We start from the raw sequence: 24,631 nt of genomic DNA, 5'->3' as shown, positions 1-24,631 counted from the left end.
AAATACATGAATGTCAAGAAAGGAACTTCAACTTGCAGATTTCATTAACTGGTGAGGTTATGTAAAGCTGTGAAGAATGTTATAACAACAACAACCACTTATATTTGTATGGCATCTTTAACGTAATAAAATGTCCTTCCTTCACAGGATCATTATAAAACATAGAGTCATAGAGTTATACAGCACAGAAACAGACCCTTCGGTCCATCGTGTCTATGCCGGCCATCAAGCACCTAACTACTCTAATCCCATTTTCCAGCACTTGGCCCGTAGCCTTGTATGCTATGGCATTTCAAGTGCTCATCTAAATACTACTTAAATGTTGTGAGGGTTCCTGCCTCCACCACCTCTTCAGGCAGTGCATTCCAGATTCCAACCACCCTCTGAGTGAAATTTTTTTCCCTCAAATCCCCTCTAAACCTTCTGCCCCTTACCTTAAATCTATGCGCCTTGGTTATTGACCCCTCCGCTAAGGGAAAAAGTTTCTTCCTATCTAACCTATCAATGCCCCTCATAATTTTTTATATCACAATCATGTCCCCCCTCAGCCGTCTCTGCTCTCAGGAAAACAACCCTAGCCTCTTCAGTCTCTCTTCATAGCTGAAATGCTCCAGCCCAGGCACCATCCTGGTGAATCTCCTCTGCACCCTCTCCAGTGCAATCACATCCTTCCCAGAGTGATAAGAAGATATTAGGTCAGATGACCAAAGGCTTGGTCAAAGGTGTAGGTTTTAAGGAATGTCGTAAGGGAGGAAAGTGAGTTAGAGAGGCGGAGAGGTGCAGGGAGGGAATTCCGGAGCTTAGGGACAAGGCAACTGAAGGCATGGCCACCGATGGTGGAGTGATTAAAATCAGAGATGTTCAAGAGTCCAGAATTAGATGAGAGCAGGTATCTCAGAAGGTTGTGGGGCTGCAGGAGATTACAGATATAGGGAGGGGCGAGGCCATAGAGGTATTTGAAAACAAGGATAAGAATTTTAAAATCAAGACATTGCTTGACCAAGAGCCAATGTAAGTCAGCGAGCACAGGGTGATAGATCAACAGGGCTTAGTACAAATTAAGGACACTGGCAGCAGAGTTTTGGATGACCTCGAGTTTACGAAGGGTAGAATGTGGGAGTCCGGCCAGGAGTGCATTGGAATAGTCAGGTGTAGAGGTAACAAAGGTATGAATAAGGGTTTCAGACACAAATGAGCTGAGACAAGGGCGAAGCCAGGTGATGTTAGGGAGGTGGAAATCAGCGGTCTTCATGATGGTGTGAATATGTGGTCAGCAGCGCCTCTCAGGGACAGCTATGACACCAAGATTGCAAACAGACTGGTTTAGTCTCAGACTGTTGCCAGGGAGATGGATGGAGTCGGTAGCTAGGGAATGGAATTTGGAGCAGGGATCGAAAATAATGTCTTCAGTCTTCCCAATATTTAATTGGAGGAAATTTCTGTTCATCCAGCACTGGATGTCATTTTAGCAATCTGATAATTTAGCAACAGTGGAGGAATCAAGAGAGGTGGTGGTGAGGTGGAGCTGGGTGTTGGCAGCTTACACGTGAAAACTAACCCTCTGCTTTTGGATGATGTAGTCGAGGGGCAGCAAGATGAGAAATTCGAGGGGGCCAAAGATAGACCCTTAAGGGACACAAGAGATAACAGTGCAGGAGTGGGAAGAGAAGTCATTGTAAGTGACACTGTTCCTTTGATTAGATAGATAAGAATGGAACCAGGTGAGAGCAATCCCACCCAGCTGGATAACAGTGGAGAAGGGTTGGAGAAGGATGGTGTGGTCAACTGTGTCAAAGGCTGCAGACAGGTTGAGAAGGATGAGGAGGGAAAGTTTACCTTTGTCACATTCGCATAGGATGTCATTTGTGACTTTGATACGAGGCGTTTCGGTACTGTGGCAGGGACATAAACCTGATTGGAGGAATTCAAACATTGAGTTCTGGGAAATATACGCACATATTTGGGAGGTGACAACACATTCAAGGACTTTGGAGATGAAAGGAAGTTTAGAAATGGGGTGGTAGTTTTCAAGGATGGTAGGGTTAAGGGTTGGTATTTTGAGGAGAGGTGTGATGACGGCAGATTTAAAGAAGAGTGGGACAGCACCTGAAGAGAGAGAACTGTTAACAATATTAATTAACATGGGGACCAGGAGGGGAAGTTTGGTGATCATCAGTTTAGTGGGAATAGGGTGGGGGGAGCAGGAGATGGATTTCATGGAGAAGATGAGCTTGGAGAGCGCATGAGGGGAGATAGGAGCAAAACTAGAGAAAGATGCAAGTTCAGGGCTAGGGCCAGGGGGGAATCTTTAGAGAAAGTTTGGCCCGGTGGGCTAGTGGAAGTGTAATGTAGCAGAGGTAGCTGATCGGATGGTCTCGATCTTAGTGACAAAGAAGCCCATGAGCTCCTTGCACTTATTGTTGGAGGTAAGGATGGAGGAGACAAGAGAAGGGGGTTTAAGAAGATGGTTTCAATTAGAGAAAAGAAACCAAAAGTTATCTTTGCGATCCAGGATGATCCTGGAATAGTGAGCCATTTTAGCAGATGAGAGCAGGACCTATGTGGTCGAACCAGATCTGGCTATGGATGGCTAAACCATATCCTTTCAAGTTTGAGTCCCTTGAACTTAAGGGAGCGTAGATGAAGGCCGTACCAGGGGAAACAGCCAGGGTGAGAGAGAGTAATTTTTGGGGGGTGTCTAAGGCACCAAAGGTGGAGGTGAGGGTGTAGTTGAGTAAATCATTGACACATTGGGACTAGCAAGACCACATGAGATGGCAAGGTCAAGGGGATGGCCGTGAATATGGATTGGGGAGTTAACATAGAGAGAGAGGTTTAGGGAGAGTAAGGGAGCAGTGAACTCAGAGGAGAGAGAGCATGAAGATTTGAGATGGAGATTGAAATCACCGAGGATGAGAAGTCAGTTGGTGCAGAGGCCCAGGGAGGAAAGCAGCGAAGATATCTCGATGAGAAAATTATCATATTTGGGAGGGCGTTCGAGAATGATGATTTTGAAAGAGAGGTGAGGCGGTGGAACAAGCTGAGATGCTCAAAGGTGGAGAAAGTGCCAGAGGAATAGGAGGGCAGGTCAAGTTGAGATTTGGTGATAAGCGCCACACCACCGCCGCAATGATTTTGAATGGGAAAGTGGTGGAAGCTATAGCCAGGAGGGGAGGCTTTATTAAGGGGAAAGGTGTCATCATCCCTCAACCAGGTTTCCATTCAGGCCATGATGTATGGTTTCATTAATTAGTAGGGTTTTGTTTTGTTGAGGGAATTCATTAACTAGTGGGGTTTTGTTCTGTTACAGGGTTTTTATTATGTTGTGGGGTTTCATCTAACTAGTGTTTCTTTAACCTGTGAAGATGGTTATGTTGTGTGTTTTCATTCGCTTGTGGGGTTTTGTTAAACTGTGGAGATGTTTATGGTGTAGGGTTTCATTAGTACAGTTTTGTTAAGCTGTGGAGAAAATAGTGTTGTGGAATTTCATTCAGTCATTGGTTTAAGGTTTTATTTAGTTCCAGTGTTCGTTAAGTGCTGGGTTTTATGTTCCATTGTTCCATGATGAATGTGGAATTTGTGAAATAAATTAAGTAGTGGGTTTTATCAAGCAGCAGGTTTTTGTTTAAAGCATTTTTTTCTTCCCATTTTAAGGATTTGGAGCGAACTTCCTTAGTGTCAGCCCGAATGAAGGGAGGTGGGAAAGTAGGAATTGGCAATGGGGACAAGACTCAGTTGAGTCCTGTGAGACCCACGGAGATCCCTGGAGCTCATCAAGGTCAGTATTCCGTGGGGCTGTTTGATTGGAGATTTCTATTGACTGGCAAAAATTTAATGTGACCCAGTCATTTCATTGTGATCGGGATGATTTTATTTTACTGTAGCTAATACTAACTCTCATACTGGTGCCAACCTCTGACGGGTTTCATCAGCAGCAGTGAACCCCATTACTTTCCATTAGGACAAAGGAAGGAAAGGAAAAAGACCCACAACTCTTTATGGAGGAGTTCCCAAGTGCTTTAAAGGTGCATTACCCTGTTCCCATTCCCAGGCAAGGATACCTGGAAAAAAGGGAAGACAAGAAAATACAAAATAATTTCAAGTCTAAGGAAAGAGAAAAGGTCATTGATTAGAATTTAATTGGCACTGTTGTTCTTTAATGTTATTCTCTAGGCTATGACCCTTCTCAACTGAATGCCCAGCAGCAAGATTTCATAAACCAGCAAGCCTACCTCCTGGTGAGTTCTAGTTTAAATATCTTAACCAGTGACAACATTGAGTGATTTATAATCTAGAACAGTTCAGCACGGCTGATGGTTTATGGAACTGACCATGTTTGGCTATTTGGAGTTAGCGGCTGGAGTGATAATGTTGGTCCAGATTAACCTGAGCCAAGGAGAGGGACAATATCCAAATCTCCTGCTCCTGATTGCTGCCAGCAGGGTGAGTGTTTGATCAACAGGATTGGGCTGTGATGCTTTCGTGCCAACATTTGCAGACTAGACTCACACAAAGAATTGCCACTTGGTAAAGGGGCTAAAGGGAAGGTGGTGCCTATGGAACTAAATACACAGTGTTCTGACTCAGAGGTGAGGGTGTTACTAACTGAGCCAACTAACATTTAATAAACATATACAAAAGCAAAATATTGCAGATGCTGGAAATCTGAAATAAAAACAGAAAATGCTGGAAATACTTGTTGTATGATTGATTTAAGAGCTCAGAATGCTAATGAGCTAAGTGCCAGGATGTAGTCATGTGACTTGAAGCCAGCATCACACTGCAACTGGAACACCCAGACAAAGGTTCTGTAAATAGTTTGCTCTGTACTGTACAAACTAGTTTACCTGTTAATAAACCTATTAGAGATCTTCAGCAAATTGGACTCCACGCATCTCATTTATGTTGCATCAGACAAAATAAAGAACACTTTACAATACTCAGCAGGTCTGGCAGTATCTGTGGACAGAGAAACAGAGTTAATATTTCAGGTCAATGACCTTTCATCAGAACTGGGTAAAGTTACAAATGTAATAGGTTTTAAGCAAGTGAAAGTGGGGGGGGTGGAAAAAGAACAAAAGGGAAAGGTCTGTGATAGAGTGGAAAACAGGAGAGATTAAATGACAAAAGAGTTGGTGTTGCAGGACCAAAGGAAGTGTTAATGGGGCAAGTAAAGAAACAACGGGACAAGAGCTGGAAAATGGGATTAGAATAGTTAGGTGCTTGATGGCCGGCACAGACATAGTGGGCCGAAGGGCCTGTTTCTGTGCAGTATGACTCTATGACTCTAAAAGATGTGACTAGCGGAGGTGTGAATGGCAGAATAACGAACATCTGCCCCCCCCCAACCCCAAAAGCAAACAAAAAGGGAAAAAGAGACTAAAACCAAAACCTGCAAAAAAAAAAGGAAACAAAATGGGCATAGAGATTACAGTCTGAAATTGTTGAACTCAATGTTGAGTCCAGAAGGCTGTAAAGTGCCTAATTGAAAGATGAGGTGCTGTTTCTTGAGTTTACATTGAGCTTCATTGGAACACTGCAGGAGGCTGAGAATAGCAAGGTCTACATGAGAGCAAGGTGGAGAATTAAAATGACAGGTGACTGGAAGCTCAGGATCGTGCTTGCAGACTGAACGACGGTTTTCCACAAAGCGATCACCCAATCTGCGATTGATCTCCCCAGAGTAGAGCAGACCACATTGAGAGCAATGAATATGCTTTGCTAAATTGAAAGAAGTATATATAAATCACTGTTTCACCTGGAAGTATTATTTGGGGCCTTGGATGGTGAGGAGAGAGAAGGTAAAAGGGCAGGGGATGCATCTCCTGCACTTGCATGGAAAGGTGCAATGGGAAAGAAAGAGATGATAGGGGTTATCAAGGAGTGGATCAAGGTTTTGCAGAGGTAACAGTTCCTTCAGAATGCTGAAAGTGGAGGGGAAGAGAATATGTATTTGGTGGTGGCATCACACTAGAGGTGACGAAAATGGCAGAGTTGATTACGGGGGCTGGTGGGGTGGAAGGTGAGGACAAAGGGAACCCTATCGTGGTTGTTGGAGGGAGCGGAAGGGACAAGAGCAAAAGTGTGGGAAATGGGACAGACAAGCCGAGGGCCCTATCAACCATCTCCTCTAGTTGCATCTTTTGTTTCTTTATTTGCCCCATTACCACACCCTTTGGCCCTGCACCACCAACTCTTTTGTCATTTAATCTATCCTGTCTTCCACCCTATCACAGACCTTCCCTTTTTTTTCCCACACTCCCCACTTATACTTGCTTAAAACTTCTTATATTTCTAACTTTACCCAGTTCTGATGAAAGGTCATCAACCTGAAACATTAACTCAGTTTCTCTCTGCCCAGATTCTGCTGACCTGCTGATTATTTCCAACATTTTCTGTTTTTATTTAACATTTAACATAGTCTGTGTTAGACATGGATAACAAATGATAATATTCTTCAGTCCTAACCTAATGCTGTCTTTGGGATTTAAATGATTTATGTTATCTCTTGGTTCCACTACCAGGCCCAGCAAATGACCCTGCAGGCCATGGCCCTCCAACAGCAAATGACAAGTGCCAGCCCACCACACCCCAGCCTGAACCATGACCCCAGCCTGAACCACAACCCCAGCGCTGCCATGAAAGCCACCAACAGCACCCAAAGTGCACCAATCACAGCACCCAAACCAAAAGTGGCCTTCCCTCGTCAGGTAGGTGTAATTGTATCGGAGAATTTTACTGCGTGACTTAGGACAGATTAGTTTGTTAATGAGTTCCAGAGTGGGATATTTCACACAACTTCACACACTACCGTGAGGAAACAATAATGAATCAGGATTACAGAGGTGTCACTGGGATTTGATCCAAAAACTTCTAATCTTTGTGGTAGGAGCCAGTATCTTCTGGATTTCCTCCTGCCCATAATGCCTATTTCTCTCCTTGTTTGCGGTATTGTGATCACTGCCTCAGCTTACTAGCCAATACCAATGTATTTAACTATTAATAGAACAACATATTTGTTTGTTGCATTCTCTATGTGCAATGCATTTTTGTTCCCATCAAGGCTAGAGCTGTCATTATTATGGACTTAGAATGGTTTTCCAGGTTTGGTACCCTATGTTTCGCTGAAGCACACCCCGCTCAGCTTTAGATGCATCTACTTTCTTCCAGAGATGTACCTTGGCCCCAACCTCTAACAGTATCCACCTTACTGTGGCAGTGTGACATTTCTAACTCACAAATTCCATTGTCTTTGAAGAGTGACACGCCAGTTCCATACAGAGCAGTTTCATACCATGGACCCAGGATCACAAGGAACTGGATAGAGCCTTTTTGGGGAGTGTTTGAAGCCCTGCTATCATATCCCTAGCCCCAGGCTGTCATAGGCCATTCACCAACTGTGCAAACGCTGCCTATTTCCAGATCTGTAAGAGCACGAAAGAAGATGTAGAAGCATGTAGTAGGGTGTGCAAGGATGTAGCAGGGTGTAAGAAAGGTCAGGGGCATTTCCCATCTCTTCATGACCAATCGGGAACCTGGTAAAATTTATTAGCAGTCAAAGAAAAGAACTTGCAATTATTTAGCACCTTTCACAACCGCAGGGCACCCAATGCACTTTACAGCCAATGAAGTACTTTTGAAGTTTAGTTAATGTTGTAATGTAGGAAACGTGGCAGCCAATATGTACATGGCAAGATCCCACACCCACAAACAGCAATGTAATAACAAACAGATTTTAGTGGAGTCAGCTGAGGGAATATTGGCCAAGACACCAGGGAGAACACTACTGCTCTTCTTTGAAATAGTGGCTGTGGGACTTTTTACATCCACCTGGAAATGCAGTCAAGGTGCCAATTTAACATCTCATCTGAAAGACAATGCAGCACTCCCTCAGTACTGCTCCCCCGACAGTGCCATGTTTCCCCCCACCCTGACAGTTCAGCGCTCCCTCAATACTGCTCCCCTACCAGTGCAGCAGTCCCTCTATACTGCTCCTCCAAAAGTGCAGCTGTGTCTCAGTATTGCCCCTCCGACAGTGTAGCACCCCCTCAATGCTGCCTGTCTGACAGTGCAGTGTGCCCTCAATACTGCCCCTCCAACACTGCAGCACTCCCTTAATAGTGCACTGGAGTGTCAGGCTCAATTATGGACTCAAGTCCCCAGAGCGGGGCTCAAACCCACAACATTCTGACTGAGAGATGAAAGTGCGACCCACTGAGCCACAGCTGACACAAGGAAGAAGTGATGTGCTTCTTCATCATTTAGATTGGTTCCTGGGATGAGAGGGTTGTCCTATGATGAGCGGCTGAGTAAATTGGGCCTGTACTCTCTGGTGTTTAGAAGAATGAGAGGTGATCTCATTGACAAATATAAGATTCTGAAGGGGCTTGACAGGCTGGACACTGAGAGGTTGTTTACCCTGGCCGGGAAACCTAGAACACGGGGACACAATCTCAGGATAAGAGGCCAATCATTTAGGAGTGAGATGAGGAGAAATTTCTTCACTCAGAGCGTTGTGAATTTTTGGACTTGTCTACCCCAGAGGGTTGTGGATGCTCCTTCGTTGAGAATCGTCAAGGCTGAGATAGATTAATTTTTGGTTTTTCAGGAAACCAAAGGATATTCAGAGCGGGCAGGGAAGTGGAGTTGAAGCAAAAGATCAGCCATTGAATGACAGAGCGGGCTCGAAGGGCCGAATAGTCTACTCCTGCTCCTATTTCTTATGATCTTATTCCAGACTAGGCAAACATTGCAGTTGGAATATTACCTGTTCTGTATGTTTCACAGACTAACACTGCCAACGAATACCCAGCCCAGCCGCTGATCGCCCACAATGCTGCCAAAGGGAAGCCACCTGTCAATAGACCCAGTAAGTCACCCGAGCACAAGGATCAGCGTGCTGCCTGATACCAGCAGTTAAAACCAGCTAGTTATACTGTAAAATAGCATGGAGATCAAAGGGGTTAGTTAGCACTACCTGGCATGGAGATACCGGTACCTGGGAGAGAGAGAGAGGGCTGTACCTGGGAGAGAGAGAGAGGGCTGTACCTGGGGGAGAGAGAGAGGGCTGTACCTGGGGGAGAGAGAGAGGGCTGTCCCTGGGAGAGAGAGAGAGGGCTGTACCTGGGGGAGAGAGAGAGGGCTGTACCAGGGAGAGAGAGAGGGCTGTACCTGGGGGAGAGAGAGAGGGCTGTACCTGGGGGAGAGAGAGAGGGCTGTCCCTGGGAGAGAGAGAGAGGGCTGTACCTGGGGGAGAGAGAGAGGGCTGTACCTGGGGGAGAGAGAGAGGGCTGTACCAGGGAGAGAGAGAGGGCTGTACCTGGGGGAGAGAGAGAGGGCTGTACCTGGGGGAGAGAGAGAGGGCTGTACCTGGGAGAGAGAGAGAGGGCTGTACCTGGGGGAGAGAGTGAGGGCTGTACCTGGGAGAGAGAGAGAGGGCTGTACCTGGGAGAGAGAGAGAGGGCTGTACCTGGGAGAGAGAGAGAGGGCTGTACCTGGGGAAGAGAGTGAGGGCTGTACCTGGGAGAGAGAATGAGGGCTGTACCTGGGAGAGAGAGAGCTGTACCTGGGAGAGAGAGAGAGAGAGAGAGCTGTACCTGGGAGAGAGAATGAGGGCTGTACCTGGGAGAGAGAGAGCTGTACCTGGGAGAGAGAGAGAGAGAGAGAGCTGTACCTGGGAGAGAGAGAGAGAGAGCTGTACCTGGGTGAGAGAGAGAGCTGTACCTGTGGGAGAGAGAGAGAGAGAGCTGTACCTGGGACGGAGAGAGAGAGAGACAGAGAGCTTTACCTGGGGGAGAGAGAGAGAGAGAGCTGTACCTGGGAGAGAGAGAGAGGGCTGTACCTGGGAGAGAGAGAGAGGGCTATACCTGGGAGAGAGAGAGAGGGCTGTACCTGGGAGAGAGAGAGAGGGCTATACCTGGGAGAGAGAGAGAGGGCTGTACCTGGGAGAGAGAGAGAGGGCTGTACCTGGGAGAGAGAGAGAGGGCTATACCTGGGAGAGAGAGAGAGGGCTGTACCTGGGAGAGAGAGAGAGGGCTGTACCTGGGGGAGAGAGAGAGGGCTGTCCCTGGGAGAGAGAGAGAGGGCTGTACCTGGGAGAGAGAGAGAGGGCTGTACCTGGGGGAGAGAGTGAGGGCTGTACCTGGGAGAGAGAGAGAGGGCTGTCCCTGGGGGAGAGAGTGAGGGCTGTACCTGGGAGAGAGAGAGAGGGCTGTACCTGGGAGAGAGAGAGAGGGCTGTACCTGGGGGAGAGAGAGAGGGCTGTCCCTGGGAGAGAGAGAGAGGGCTGTACCTGGGAGAGAGAGAGGGCTGTCCCTGGGAGAGAGAGAGAGGGCTGTACCTGGGGGAGAGAGTGAGGGCTGTACCTGGGAGAGAGAGAGAGGGCTGTACCTGGGAGAGAGAGAGAGGGCTGTACCTGGGGGAGAGAGAGAGGGCTGTACCTGGGGGAGAGAGTGAGGGCTGTACCTGGGAGAGAGAGAGAGGGCTGTACCTGGGAGAGAGAGAGAGGGCTGTACCTGGGGAAGAGAGAGAGGGCTGTACCTGGGGGAGAGAGTGAGGGCTGTACCTGGGAGAGAGAATGAGGGCTGTACCTGGGAGAGAGAGAGCTGTACCTGGGAGAGAGAGAGAGAGAGAGAGCTGTACCTGGGAGAGAGAGAGAGAGAGCTGTACCTGGGTGAGAGAGAGAGCTGTACCTGTGGGAGAGAGAGAGAGAGAGCTGTACCTGGGACGGAGAGAGAGAGAGACAGAGAGCTTTACCTGGGGGAGAGAGAGAGAGAGAGCTGTACCTGGGAGAGAGAGAGAGAGAGAGCTGTACCTGGGACGGAGAGAGAGAGAGAGAGAGAGAGCTTTACCTGGGGGAGAGAGAGAGAGAGAGCTTTACCTGGGAGAGAGAGAGAGAGAGCTGTAACTGGGACGGAGAGAGAGAGAGACAGAGAGCTTTACCTGGGGGAGAGAGAGAGAGAGAGCTGTACCTGGGAGAGAGACAGAGCTGTACCTGGGGGAGAGAGAGAGCTGTAATTGGGAGAGAGAGAGAACTGGACCTGGGAGAGAGAGAGAGAGCTCTACCTGGGAGAGAGAGAGAGCTGAGTAATGGCAGGGTGGGACTGTGAGCTGTGTAATGGCGGGGTGGGACTGTGAGCTGTGTAATGGCAGGGTGGGACTGTGAGCTGTGTAATGGCAGGGTGGGACTGTGAGCTGTGTAATGGCAGGGTGGGACTGTGAGCTGTGTAATGGCAGGGTGGGACTGTGAGCTGTGTAATGGTTGGGTGGTACTGTGCGCTGTTTAATAGCGGGGTGGGACCTTGAACTGTGTAATGGCGGGGTAGCACTGTGAGCTGTGTAATGGCAGGGTGGGACTGTGAGCTGTGTAATGGCAGGGTGGTACTGTGCGCTGTTTAATAGCGGGGTGGGACTGTGAGCTGTGTAATGGCAGGGTGGGACTGTGAGCTGTGTAATGGTGGGGTGGTACTGTGAGCTGTGTAATGGTGGGGTGGTACTGTGCACTGTTTAATAGCGGGGTGAGACTGTGAGCTGTGTAATGGCAGGGTGGGACTGTGAGCTGTGTAATGGTGGGGTGGTACTGTGCGCTGTTTAATAGCGGAGTGGGACTGTGAGCTGTGTAATGGCAGGGTGGGACTGTGAGCTGTGTAATGGCAGGGTGGGACTGTGAGCTGTGTAATGGCAGGGTGGGACTGTGAGCTGTGTAATGGCAGGGTGGTACTGTGCGCTGTTTAATAGCGGGGTGGGACCTTGAACTGTGTAATGGTGGGGTGGTACTGTGCGCTGTTTAATAGCGGGGTGGGACTGTGAGCTGTGTAATGGTGTGGTGGTACTGTGAGCTGTGTAATGGGGTGGCACTGTGAGCTGTGTAATGGCAGGGTGGGACTGTGATCTGTGTAATGGTGGGGTGGTACTGTGAGCTGTGTAATGTCAGGGTGGGACTGTGAGCTGTGTAATAGGGTGGCACTGTGAGCTGTGTAATGGTGGGGTGGGACTGTGAGCTGTGTAATGTCAGGGTGGGACTGTGAGCTGTGTAATAGGGTGGCACTGTGAGCTGTGTAATGGTGGGGTGGGACTGTGAGCTGTGTAATGGCAGGGTGGGACTGCGAGCTGTGTAATAGGGTGGCACTGTGAGCTGTGTAATGGTGGGGTGGCACTGTGAGTTGTGTAATGGTGGGATGGGACTGTGAGCTGTGTAATGGTGGGGTGGGACTGTGAGCTGTGTAATGGCAGGGTGGGACTGTGAGCTGTGTAATAGTGGGGTGGTACTGTGCGATGTGTAATGGCAGGGTGGGACTGTGAGCTGTGTAATGGCGGGGTGGGACTGTGAGCTGTGTAATGGCAGGGTGGGACTGTGAGCTGTGTAATGGCAGGGTGGGACTGTGCAATGTGTAATGGCGGGGTGGGACTGTGAGCTGTGTAATGGCGGGGTGGGACTGTGAGCTGTGTAATATGGGGTGGTACTGTGCGCTGTGTAATGGCGGGGTGGGACTGTGCACTGTGTAATGGCAGGGTGGGACTGTGAGCTGTGTAATAGTGGGGTGGTACTGTGTGCTGTGTAATGGCAGGGTGGGACTGTGAGCTGTGTAATGGCGGGGTGGGACTGTGCACTGTGTAATGGCAGGGTGGGACTGTGAGCTGTGTAATGGCAGGGTGGGACTGTGAGCTGTGTAATAGTGGGGTGGTACTGTGTGCTGTGTAATGGCAGGGTGGGACTGTGAGCTGTGAAATGGCGGGGTGGGACTGTGAGCTGTGTAATGGCAGGGTGGGACTGTGAGCTGTGTAATGGCAGGGTGGGACTGTGAGCTATGTAATAGTGGGGTGGTACTATGAGCTGTGTAATGGCAGGGTGGGACTGTGAGCTGTGTAATGGGGGGGTGGCACTGTGAGCTGTGTAATGGCAGGGTGGGACTGTGAGCTGTGTAATAGAGGGGTGGTACTGTGAGCTGTGTAATGGCAGGGTGGGACTGTGCGCTGTGTAATGGCGGGGTGGGACTGTGCACTGTGTAATGGCGGGGTGGGACTGTGAGCTGTGTAATCGCAGGGCGGGGCCGTGTACTGGTTCTAGCAGAAGATGCAAAGAGTTTAGAAAGACTGGACACTTTTCATCGAAGGAGAGTTTCCTTACAGCCACCAATTACTTGTAAAAGTCCGTGGTAAAGAAGCCAAGGCCTTTCAGCACCTTGCAAGTTTCATCCTCTGCGTTGGCAGATGCGTAAACTCACTGGATGGTTTCAGCAGGGAGGGCACACCTCTTCTTAACTACATCAGGGACTTGGGTGGATTCAAAAGGCCTCTGTCTCTCAGGCCTCAAACCCAGAGGGGCAAAGAACCATGGAACCACTTCCATCCAGTGCCATCTGAGATTGGAAATTCACCAGGTAATGACTCATGAACCTGAGATTGTGATACCACAACACAGTTTAGTGCCTTGACACTAATGTGTTGCATCATTGGAAATGTGTTACAAATAGTACCACGCACAATTGTTGTATTAATTTCTTCCCTGAAATACAGGTGCTGCTCAAACCCCAAAACTCAAAGTTGCAACACAAGACCCTGTCCGTCACACCACACTCAATTCAGAGCACTTTCCAGAGCCAACACACAACATCAAGGATATCATCAAGCAATACGAACAGCCAGCAACTCGGAAGAAAACTGGGCCAGTCAGGTAAAACTGAGTGCACCTTGCCAATTGCGTGCCTCAAGGTGGCACAGTAGTAGTATCTGTGTTTGCACCCATGATTACCAGGGTGGTATTACCACTATTAACCGTACCATTAGGGAAGAGTGCTAGCAGAGAGCATGGAGAGGATGGGAGATGGTTCAATAGACAGAGATTTTAGAGTATGACAGGGACTGTGAAGAGATTTGGTCCATTGGGATTCTGTACAATGTGAGTTGTGGGACAGGGGTTTTATCCATTGGGATTCTGTATAATGTGAGTTGTGGGACAGGGGTTTTATCCATTGGGATTCTGTATAATGTGAGTTGTGGGACAGGGGTTTTATCCATTGGGATTCTGTATAATGTGAGTTGTGGGACAGGGGTTTTATCCATTGGGATTCTGTATAATGTGAGTTGTGGGACAGGGGTTTTATCCATTGGGATTCTGTACAATGTGAGTTGTGGGACAGGGGTTTTATCCATTGGGATTCTGTACAATGTGAGTTGTGGGACAGGGGTTTTATCCATTGGGATTCTGTATAATGTGAGTTGTGGGACAGGGGTTTTATCCATTGGGATTCTGTATAATGGGAGCAATGAGTCAGGAGTTTGGTTCACTGGGATTCTATCCAGTGGGAGCAATGGGATAGGGATTTGATCCATTCACCTACAGCTGACAAAATTCCAAAACAGATCTACAGATTCCCAGTAGAACACAATAAGTGAAGCATGGCTGAAAATTGTAATAAACTCAATGTATGGATAAGATTGAATACTTGTGTTTCCTTGTTGTCAGAAAAGAAAGTGGCAAGGTATTCACCAAGAAAATGGACCCTCATGAAGAGGCTATGTCTATCTTGAAAGGACAGAAAATGCCACATGTATCCCAGGTAATGCAGCATCATTAAGGAATAGTTGCATTCCGGACCTTTATTACATAGCTGGGAACTTTATGAAGTTTAATGCTGACATTAGGGGTAGATCTCCTGGGGAATGCTATGTTCCAATTGCAAACCAGAAAGAAAATGGGCATGGAAACTTGTGAATAGCTGTTCTCTGCCCACTTTTTATTCCCACAGGATTTCTAGGGCATCCAGTGAGGGATTGGGCAAAGTACATGAGTCAGGAGCAAGAGGCAGGGGTGTTGGCAGCTGACAGCTGGCTAGTCATGTACCTGAGCCAGCTGAGGTTAGCTGATTTCATGCTGCTGTTCGTGCATGTTTAAGGACACGTTTAAAAAGGGCCACCTTAATCAGTAATGTACAAAATATTATTCTGCTGCAAAAGAGCATTTTGCTCAAAGACCACAAGATCAAATACCTGTGAATAGGTTTGGCGGTTAATGGCTATTACTATTCTGAGGAGCTTCCTTTATAGATTGGCAACTGCTTATAAATGCAAAGACTAGAAGAAATCAGCAGGAAATTGCTGTCTTTCTAAAACTGCTTTTTGTTTCCTATCTGTAACTGGTTTTTGAATTTGTTTAAGCCAATCATGAGTAACAGTTTAGACACCATGAAGGCGCAAGGTACAAGACTTTTATATGAATAGACAGGGCTTAAAAAATCTGCAAACCTTTCTGGAGCATTTGCATCCCATATCTATCTGGCGTGGTGGGAAGCCTGGGGTTAGGCTGCAGGATTTATGGGCATCTGTTTGGGGAAGACCCTTCATCCATCTCGAGCATGGCTCCTAACACCAGTGGAGTGCAACCAGGAGCATCCTCAGTCCCAGACTGGGATCCACCAGGTGGCTGTTATACCAAGAGGCAGGCACATTAGGCCACCTGGGTGTCCCAAGCCTCAGGTTTCATCTTAATCCTGCAAGAAAATCTACAGCTTCAGTGGGGGATTGATAGGGACAATTGCTGGGGCTAGGCTTCCAGTATAACAAGTGGCTGAACCTGTGCTGCTTCCCCATACCCCCACTAACAGGGCAGATACATCACATTGTAATGTGATCGCAGGTTGATAGGGAAAGCACAGACTAGATGATGGGTTGTCCTGAATGAGGTTGTGTTCTTTGAGTAATTGCTGTGATGGGGAAGGGGGGTATCGAGGAAAATAGAATTTGAAAAGTTTCTTTCTTATTGTTCCTATTTTACTGAAACAGAAACCAGCAACTGCACCGTCAAAGGAAAAGAGTTCCAAAGAAACCGTTGCCATGGTGAAGCCTGTCAGTGGCGTGACACTGAAGAGCAGCACCCAACCAGTGCCAGCTGTCTCTGCCAGGCACCTGATGTTCTCGGGAGGTCAGTGACAAGCTTTAGCTCCTTCAATTTAGATAAAGTAATCACGCCTCTCGATCCCCCGTGGTTTATAATGACACAGCCCCTGATTATACAAATAGAGCGTGTTGCGTGACATGAAACCTCACAATGCAGGACACGCCAATGGTGGAACCCAATGCTGAATCGATTCCTGCACCATTCAGTTCCCAATCAGAGTGGCAGCGAGCTGATTGCACGATATGTGTTGGAACCAGGACTGTACCTGGAATTACTTGTAATGGGATTTTTTTTGTGTTAAAGGCACTATATAAAATTGTTGTACCACCTTCCCTATTATGAAACAAAAAGTGTTACGCAGAGGATGCACTTGTTAATAGCTAAGATGTGTCTCATCATGCCTGGCTATCACATTTAAATTATTGCTAATATGTATAATTACTGCTTATACCTTACCTTCCAATGGGTTAAATTACAAAGACAGGTTACATAAACTAGGATAAAAGCAAAATACTGCAGATGCTGTAAATCTGACATAAAAACAGAAAGTGCTGGAAATACTCAGCAGGTCAGGCAGCATCTATGGAGAAAATAGCAGAGTTAACATTTCAGTTCTGTGACCTTTCATCAGAACTGAAACGTTAACTCTGCTTCTCTCTCCGCAGAAGCTTTCTGACCTCCTCAGTATTCCCAGCACTTTCCGTTTTTATTACATAAACCAAGCTTGCATTCCCTCGGGTATAGAAGATTAAGGTGTGATCTAATTGAGGTATTTACGATGAATAAAGGAGTTGATAGGGTAGACAGAGAGAAACTGTTTCCCTTGGTGGGAAATCCAGTAAAAGGGGGCATAACTTTAAAATTAGAGCTAGGCCATTCAGGGTGATGCCAGGAACTATTTCTTCACACAAAGGGTCGTGGAAATCTGAACTCTGTCCCCCAAAAAGCTGTTGAAGCTGGGGGGCGGGGTGGGGGGGGGGAAATCAATTGAAGATTTCAAAACTGAGATTGGTAGATTTTGTTGTGTAAGCGTATTAAGAGTTAGGGAACCAAGGTGGAGTTGAGATACAGATCAGCCATGATCTGATTGAATGTTGGAAGAGGCTAAAGGGACTGAATGGCCTCTTCCTGTTCCAATGTTCCTCACAGTTCTAATTTACAGCACATACATAACTTTGATTTTTTGACCATGTGTCAATTTCTACCGGCACCCTAAGGCTGACCTGCAGCCCTGGTCATATTCTTCCCCTGACCTGTTACCCAATAACCAACTTATAACCCTGGAGTTGAGCTCCTCACCAAGATCCCCACTCCCTCCCACACCCTTCCACTCAGAATAGATAGAAAGCAAGAGGATCAAAGCAAATCAGAGACAGAGTGAAGAGGAAGAGGGGAGAAACTGAGAAATTGAATAAGGAGAGAGACACAAAGCAAAGACACACACACAGAGCCTAAAGGGGACCGAGCTCTTTGCTCCAGTCACCGAATCCACAGCACCGACTTGATTCTCAAGTGATCCTTGAAATGGACAACCAACACTCCCAACCAAAGCAGGCCTTGTCTAGATCCCCAACTAGCTACAGTCTGGAAGCTGTCAATCCTAGAATCTATACTGAGATAAAATACATATTTAGAAATTTTAAAAAAATCAGTTCCCAGTGGTTCAATCTCAGCATACACGAGGCACTACAGTGTAACTCATGATTTAGCTTTCTTTCCTTAGCCACCTCCTCTAGTCCCAGGAAGAAACTTAATATAAATATAATCTTTAAAAGTTAAAAATTGAGGACGTTGATGTTAGGAATACTGTTACGCCAATGTACTTTGTTGAATGGTAATTTTCTTTAATCCACTGACTGGAGACCTGAATTTATATATTTTTTTAAAAGACATTTCAAAAAGAAAAGCTACAAGGATGATTTTGCTGGCAGTTTGGGATGGTTGCCTAACTTGCATCCCTGTATCCTACATTGCAAAGGACTGTGAGGAGGGAGACAAAATGTCTGCTCATATGCCAGCAAGAACCAAGACCCAGAAGGTTTCAGGGAACTGCTTTTTCTTTTTTCTTTCTGGCAAGAGAGAAATACTGCTAAATGCTATGCTTGAATGACTGAGTGACTGTCATGTGACAAGCCCCTCCCATCTGTGTTTTTAAGCTGGTGTTTTCTCTGCAGCAGAGGAGAAACAACTGGACTCTGACACGTACAGACCTGAGTGGGTGTCTCTCTGTCTCTCTCTCTCTTCTCTCTCTCTCCATTCCAGCTTGAAAGCTTTCAAATCCTGCCTGTTGACTGACCACCTTTGCATACTCCAGCTACAATCAGAAATCCCGTTGGAGGAAATAATCCGCATCACTGTCTTCAAGAGACCCACCGAACCAGTCGTCTACCTCTTCAAACTAAAAGCCTCAGGACCATCGAATTCAGATAGAAGTCAGCCAAATCATCAAATCCACAGACTGTATACCTTTATTTTCTATGGACTCTAACTCAACCGAATTACCTTTCCCCACTCTGTAACCTATTTGTGTGTGTGTGCATAAAAGTTGCCGTGTTGTTTATTATTTTTGTTAGTTTGGTTTAGCTACAATAAACTTAACCTCTTTCTTTGTTAACTCAAGAAAACCTGTCCAATTGTTTTTTGTTGTGATCATTGCAAATAAGTAATCAAACACCTACTGAATTGGCCAGGACATACATTTAAGAAAGAATTAAACCTATTGTAGTCAAACAAAGAGAGGGAAAAGCGGGAAGCCCTTTGACCCCCTCCTCATTTGGCCATTTGGGGGCTCACGTCTGGGAGCAAATACAAACACAAATGGGAAATTGGAGGCAGGAAACCAAATTGTTCCCTAGCAATAATTTAAAAACTTCAATACAGGTTTTCTTGTGGTTTTCAGTGCTACAGTTAATGTCCACATGCGAGGCCAGCACCTTCTTAGAACAGAGTGAAGTAACTTAGGCCAGGTTAAAAGCCCTATCTGTTGAAGAGTTGAGGAATGTACTTGGGCTGTTAGAGATTACTATCCACCCAAAAGTTAGGAAGCCTGAAATCCGAAAACTTGTGGCCAACCATTTTAAAATTGACATTGAAGAACTGGAGATAGGCATAGAATCTGAAATAGATAAAGTAACATTAGCTAAGGTGCAGAACAGAGGAGACTAGAATTAGAATTTCAGGAAAGGGAGAAATAAAGGGCTTTCCAGAGAGAGAAAGAGGAGAGAGAGTTCCAGGAAAGGGAAAAAGAAAGAGCTATCCGAAGGGAGTTAAGGCAACTTGAACTGAATAGGTGAACGCCCAATTTATCTAGTGAAGGCACCGCTAGTGAAGGAGTTACCCCTAGCTCGGGACCGAGTGCTGAACTCTTAAAGTTTTCCCAGTTGATACCAAAGTTCAATGAGGGGGATGTGGAAGCATTTTTCATCTCTTTTGAAAAGCTTGCAAAACTGTTGAAGTGGCCAGCTGAAGAGAGCTGGACACTGTTATCGCAAAGAAAACTAACAGGAAAAGCCCATGAGGTTTATTCACTGTTGCCTGATGAGAGTTCATCAGATTTTGAGATGACTAAAAATGCTATCCTGGGCACATACTGCCAAAAATTCTGAACACTCTGAAAGCAGCCGGAACAAACTTACCTCGAGTTTGAAAGAGTTAAGCAGCTTGCTTTTGACCAGTGAATACGGGCACTCAAGATAGAGTCCACCTATGAAAGCCTCAGAGAGTGATCCTCCTCGAGAAGTTCAAAAACTCACTTCCCCTTTCCATAAGAAACCACGTGGAGGAACAAAAGGTTCCAAGAGCCAGACAGGCAGCAATCCTGGCTGATGATTATGCACTTATTCACAATCCCTTGCCCCAAGGGAAACCCTTCCCTAGTCACCTCCAAAAACCTGGAAAGGATAGAATGTGGGAGGGTTATAGGAGGAGGAACAGCCATGAGTGAGAAGGGAGTGTTGGAAACATAGGAAGCCTTCCTCAGGCCAAAAAGGATAGTGCTGAGAACAGGAGTGATGCCCCGAAGACTGTATGTTTCCATTGTAACAAGGTAGGTTCAAGCTGACTGCTAGAAGTTACGGGGAAAACCCATAGGTTTAGTCAGGGTACACCAGGCCAGTGCAGGAAAAGGGGCCCTGATGGAAAGCACAGCGGACAAGGCTGTGGCCTTAACTGCGGCGATAAAACCCAGTAAACCTACCACTGAGAATGCGGGAAAACTTAACAAAATCCCTGAGAGTTACCAGGATTTTGTGTCCGAAGAAAAAGTAACCCCATACCCCTCGAGTGAGGCAAGTAAGCCCATAGTCATACTTAGGGATACAGGGGCCACCCAATCCCTTCTGCTGGGAAAAAGCATGACCCTTCCCCCAGAGAGTGCATTGAATGCTAGAGTGCTAATAAACAGTATCGGAGTAAGGTATATGCCCATGCCTTTATACAGGGTGCACCTGGAGTGCGACCTTGTTTCAGGACCGGGAACGTTGGAGTTTTGTCCCTAGTTTACCTGTGGATGGGGTCGACCTGCTCCTGGGTAATGATCTGGTGGGGGTGAAGGTGACAGCTTCCTCAGTGGTTTTAGAGAGACCGAAAGAGGTCAAAGAGACAGAGCAGTTACAGGAAAGGGTCCCTGGCATTTTTCCTGACTGTGTGGTGATCCCGTCCATGGCCAAACACACTCCTTCAGAGGATGCTGAACTGGCACTGCCGACAGATGATCCTATTATCGGGTTATCTGAAATCATCTTTGGGAAGTTAGAGGACCCAAAGGATGGTCTAAATGGGTCTTCCTTGGTCGAGGCTCAGCAAGCCGACCCAGGGTTAAAAAAGTTAGCACAGACTGCCCACTGAAGCTGGAGCAGAGGGAGTTTCAGAGTGCTACTATTTAAAGGATGAGGTGCTGATGAGGAAGTGGAGACCTCCTCACAGACCTGCAGATGAAGTATGGACTGTGGTTCACCAGGTAGTGGTGCCGCCGAGGTACTGTAGGGAAATAGTGAGAATAGCCCACGAGATTCCAATGGCTGGACATGTCGGTATCAGGAAAAGCCAAGCCCGCATCAGACAGCATTTTCACTGGCCATATCTCCACAGGGATGTGGTGGAGTTCTCTAAGACTTGCCACAAGTGCCAGGTTGTGGGGAAACCTCAATCTGCAATAAAGCCTGCATCCCTAATTCCCATACCGACTTTGGGGAACCATTCAGCAGAGTGCTGATGGATTGTGTGGGTCCCTGCCGCAAACAAAAGGGGGCTACCAGTATCTTCTCACCATTATGGCTACCCGATTTCCAGAAGCTATCCCTCTAAGAACTATCTATGCTGAGGGGGTACATGATTGAGGTATACAAAATTATGAGGGGCATTGATAGGTTAGATAGGAATAAACTTTTTCCCTTAGCGGAGGGGTCAATAACCAGGGGACATAGATTTAAGGTAAGGGGCAGGAGATTTAGAGGGGATTCAAGGAAAACTTTTTTCCACCCTGAGAGTGGTTGGAATCTGGAACACACTGCCTGAAGAGGTGGTAGAGGCAGGAACCCTCACAACATTTAAGAAGTATTTAGATGAGCACTTGAAATGTCACAGCATACAAGGCTACGGGCCAAGTGCTGGAAAATGGGATTAGAGTAGTTAGGTGCTTGATGGCTGGCACAGACACGATGGGCCGAAGGGCCTGTTTCTGTGCTGTATAATTCTATGACTATGTCTTATAATGATCCTTTTGAGGCAGGAACCCTCACAACATTTAAGAAGTATTTAGATGAGCACTTGAAATGCCATAGCATACAAGGCTACGGGCCAAGTGCGAAAAATGGGATTCGAATAGATAAGTGCTTGATGATCAGCACGGACACGATGGGCCGAAGGGCCTGTTTCTGTGCTGTATAACTCTATGACTCTATGACGCTATCTTTGCCAAGGTAGTGGTGGAAGGGCTAACCCAATTCTTCACCCGATATGGGCTACCTGCTGAGATCAGTTGGATCAGGGCACAAATTTTATGTCCAGTATTTTTCAAAATGTCATAGGTAATGTGGGCATCACCCAGCTAAAATCCACAGCCTACCACCCACAGTCACAAGGGGCTTTGGAACAGTACCACCAGACTCTAAAGACAATGATCAGGACATACTGCCATGAGTACCCCCATGACTGGGACAAAGGGCTGTGATTTCTTCTGTTTGCTACCAGGGACTCACCCAATGAGTCCACTGGCTTTAGTTCCTTTGAATTAGTTTATAAAACTAATCAAGGAGAGGTACACCAGACCAGTGCAGGTTTTGGGACTCAGGTACGAATCTTCCTTGTTAGACTACATCTCCATGTTCCGAGAACGGCTCATGAGAGACTGTGCAGTGGCTCAGGAATACTTAACCCTCCAAGATAACAGTGAAAAGGCAGGCAGATAAACATGCCAAGGCCAGAACATTTCAGCCCGGAGACCATGTGTTAGTGCTATTATCAATACAGGGAGAACCACTGAAAACCCGGTTCAGTATCCAGGGTCCAGAGTAGTAAAGAGAATTAGCCAGGTGAATTATATAAGTGACACCCCAGGTTGTAAGAAAAAGAAAAGGCTGTGCCATATCAATATGTTAAAACGGTATCACAGCCGGAAAGGGGACTGTCAAGAAAACATGATCTGCAAAATGAGGGATTATTAATTTGTCGGTTAGAAACTTACATTAAACGTTTAGTGGAAAAAATCCTGCAGTTAACTTTTAAAAAAAACTAGCAGCCAATATGGGCACCACAATTTGCTTCCGAAACACCTTCTCACATTTCAAAGACCCACCGTCTAAGTGATTGAATTACCTAAGATTGCTTCATTAGCATGACATTCAAGGCAATCTGTACATCTTGACTTTGAAAGAGCAAACCCATCCAAGTATAATTTTTGGCATCCTGGGGACTGGGGAGCCAATTCCGAACCTTGAATATTATTAGAAGGTTCCAGTGAATACACAGAGACCAGCATATCTGTCCATCTCTGAAAGCCAAAATATTGCCTTGAACAAAGACAGACAGGCAGAAACTCAGATTGTGCAGCAGCAGTAAGGCTGTGGGCCTTTCTCTCTCCACACAACACAAGTTTGAACTCCGTCAGTGACTATGGGCCCTCCAAACCTACAGATTGCGACAGACAGAGACTAGGGGAGGAGAGCCACCTACAACTCTGCCTCCAAGAAAGCCTTGAGCCAAGCGGGCCAGCCACAAAGTGTAGTTTGACCAGCCAAGGACTTCAAGGATACAACTCCAGCTGGAAGACCACCGAATCATCCAACTTCACAGACTGTATGTAATTTCCATTTATTCTGGACTCTAATCCAACCACAAAGTCTACTTTTCCCTCTGTAATCTAGTTGGGTGTGTGTGCGTTTCGTGTGAATGTGTGCATGAACGTGTCGCATAAATTTTTTTTAGGTCCATTTTAGATTGTTAAGTATAATAAATTCACGACTTTCTTGTTTAATTGGGCAGTGAACACACTCTGGCCAATTAACTACTTTCCCAATTAAAATTGCAATGCATGCGCATTGCCGATGTGGTGTGGACTCAGGACCCAGAAGTAAACATGACACAGGGACCCGACACCAGAATATAAATCCGACCCCTGATAAGGCATAAAAGGAGCAACACCAGCAACACTGTCAGGAGCAGCAGCTGCCTTCTCCTCAGCCACCTGCTTCTCCCCAAGGCAGAGGGGATGAACATAGAGCTCAATCTCGCAGGAAACAATAACCCCAACACTGATAGAGTATCATCTTTCTGGATATGACTGAGCAACAGTGCCTCAGGAGGCTCAGACTTCCTCAACAGTTGGTCGCTGACATCTGCCACCTCTTGGAAGAGGACCTCCTGCCAAGTGGACCAAGTAGTAATGCATTGTCAGTGGTGGTCAAGGTCACCACAGTCCTGAAGATTTTACCTCCGGCTCCTTTCAGGGATCTTCTTGTGACATCTGCAGGATTTCACAATCTGCTACACACAAGTGCATGTCCCAGGAGACCAATGCCATGCTTGCCAGGACCACCACTTATGTCCACTTACAACTGATGAGGCCAGTCGGAACAAGAGGGCCCTTGAATTCTGCAATGGCTGGATTCCACAAGTTCAAGGAGTCATCGATTGCACCCATTTGGCAATCAAGGTGCCCACAGATCAATCAGCAGTATTCATCAATCAAAAGGGATTCCACCTCATCAATGTGCATCAGGTGTGTAACCACTGGAATATCATGATTTATCTCTGTTCAAGATATCCAGGAAGTTGCCATGATGCCTTCGTTTAGCATCAGTCAAGTCTACCACAGATCTCCCAAGCTCCAAACAGACTCAGCAGCTGGCTTCTTCTTCTGAGGATGCGACTGATGACACAGTGGGACGGCACAGTGGCGCAGTGGTTAGCACCGCAGCCTCACAGCTCCAGGGACCCGGGTTCGATTCCGGGTACTGCCTGTGTGGAGTTTGCAAGTTCTCCCTGTGTCTGCGTGGGTTTTCTCCGGGTGCTCCGGTTTCCTCCCACAAGCCAAAAGACTTGCAGGTTGATAGGTAAATTGGCCATTATAAATTGTCACTAGTATAGGTAGGTGGTAGGGAAATATAGGGACAGGTGGGGATGTTTGGTAGGAATATGGGATTAGTGTAGGATTAGTATAAATGGGTGGTTGATGTTCGGCACAGACTCGGTGGGCCGAAGGGCCTGTTTCAGTGCTGTATCTCTAATCTAATCTAAAAA

General features: G+C 46.8%; 1 protein-coding gene across 1 annotated transcript in view; it reads left to right on the top strand.

Moving 5' to 3' along the window:
* myo15aa (myosin XVAa) overlaps positions 1–24,631 on the top strand; it is a 224,886-nt gene that overhangs the window by 80,641 nt on the left and 119,614 nt on the right. Inside the window, exons 33-43 of the mRNA XM_068056767.1 lie at positions 3,655–3,778; positions 4,174–4,238; positions 6,525–6,710; positions 7,423–7,495; positions 7,665–7,810; positions 8,788–8,869; positions 13,516–13,672; positions 14,465–14,558; positions 15,781–15,919; positions 20,334–20,718; positions 23,862–24,110. Of these exons, the coding sequence (XP_067912868.1) occupies positions 3,655–3,778; positions 4,174–4,238; positions 6,525–6,710; positions 7,423–7,495; positions 7,665–7,810; positions 8,788–8,869; positions 13,516–13,672; positions 14,465–14,558; positions 15,781–15,919; positions 20,334–20,718; positions 23,862–24,110 (1,700 nt within the window). The remainder of the gene's footprint in view (positions 1–3,654; positions 3,779–4,173; positions 4,239–6,524; positions 6,711–7,422; positions 7,496–7,664; positions 7,811–8,787; positions 8,870–13,515; positions 13,673–14,464; positions 14,559–15,780; positions 15,920–20,333; positions 20,719–23,861; positions 24,111–24,631) is intronic.

Source organism: Heterodontus francisci, chromosome 24, assembly GCF_036365525.1.
Source record: "Heterodontus francisci isolate sHetFra1 chromosome 24, sHetFra1.hap1, whole genome shotgun sequence".
Classification (NCBI taxonomy): domain Eukaryota; kingdom Metazoa; phylum Chordata; class Chondrichthyes; order Heterodontiformes; family Heterodontidae; genus Heterodontus; species Heterodontus francisci.
Note: the sequence above shows the minus strand (reverse complement) of the source record. Positions and strands in the feature narration are given on the sequence as shown.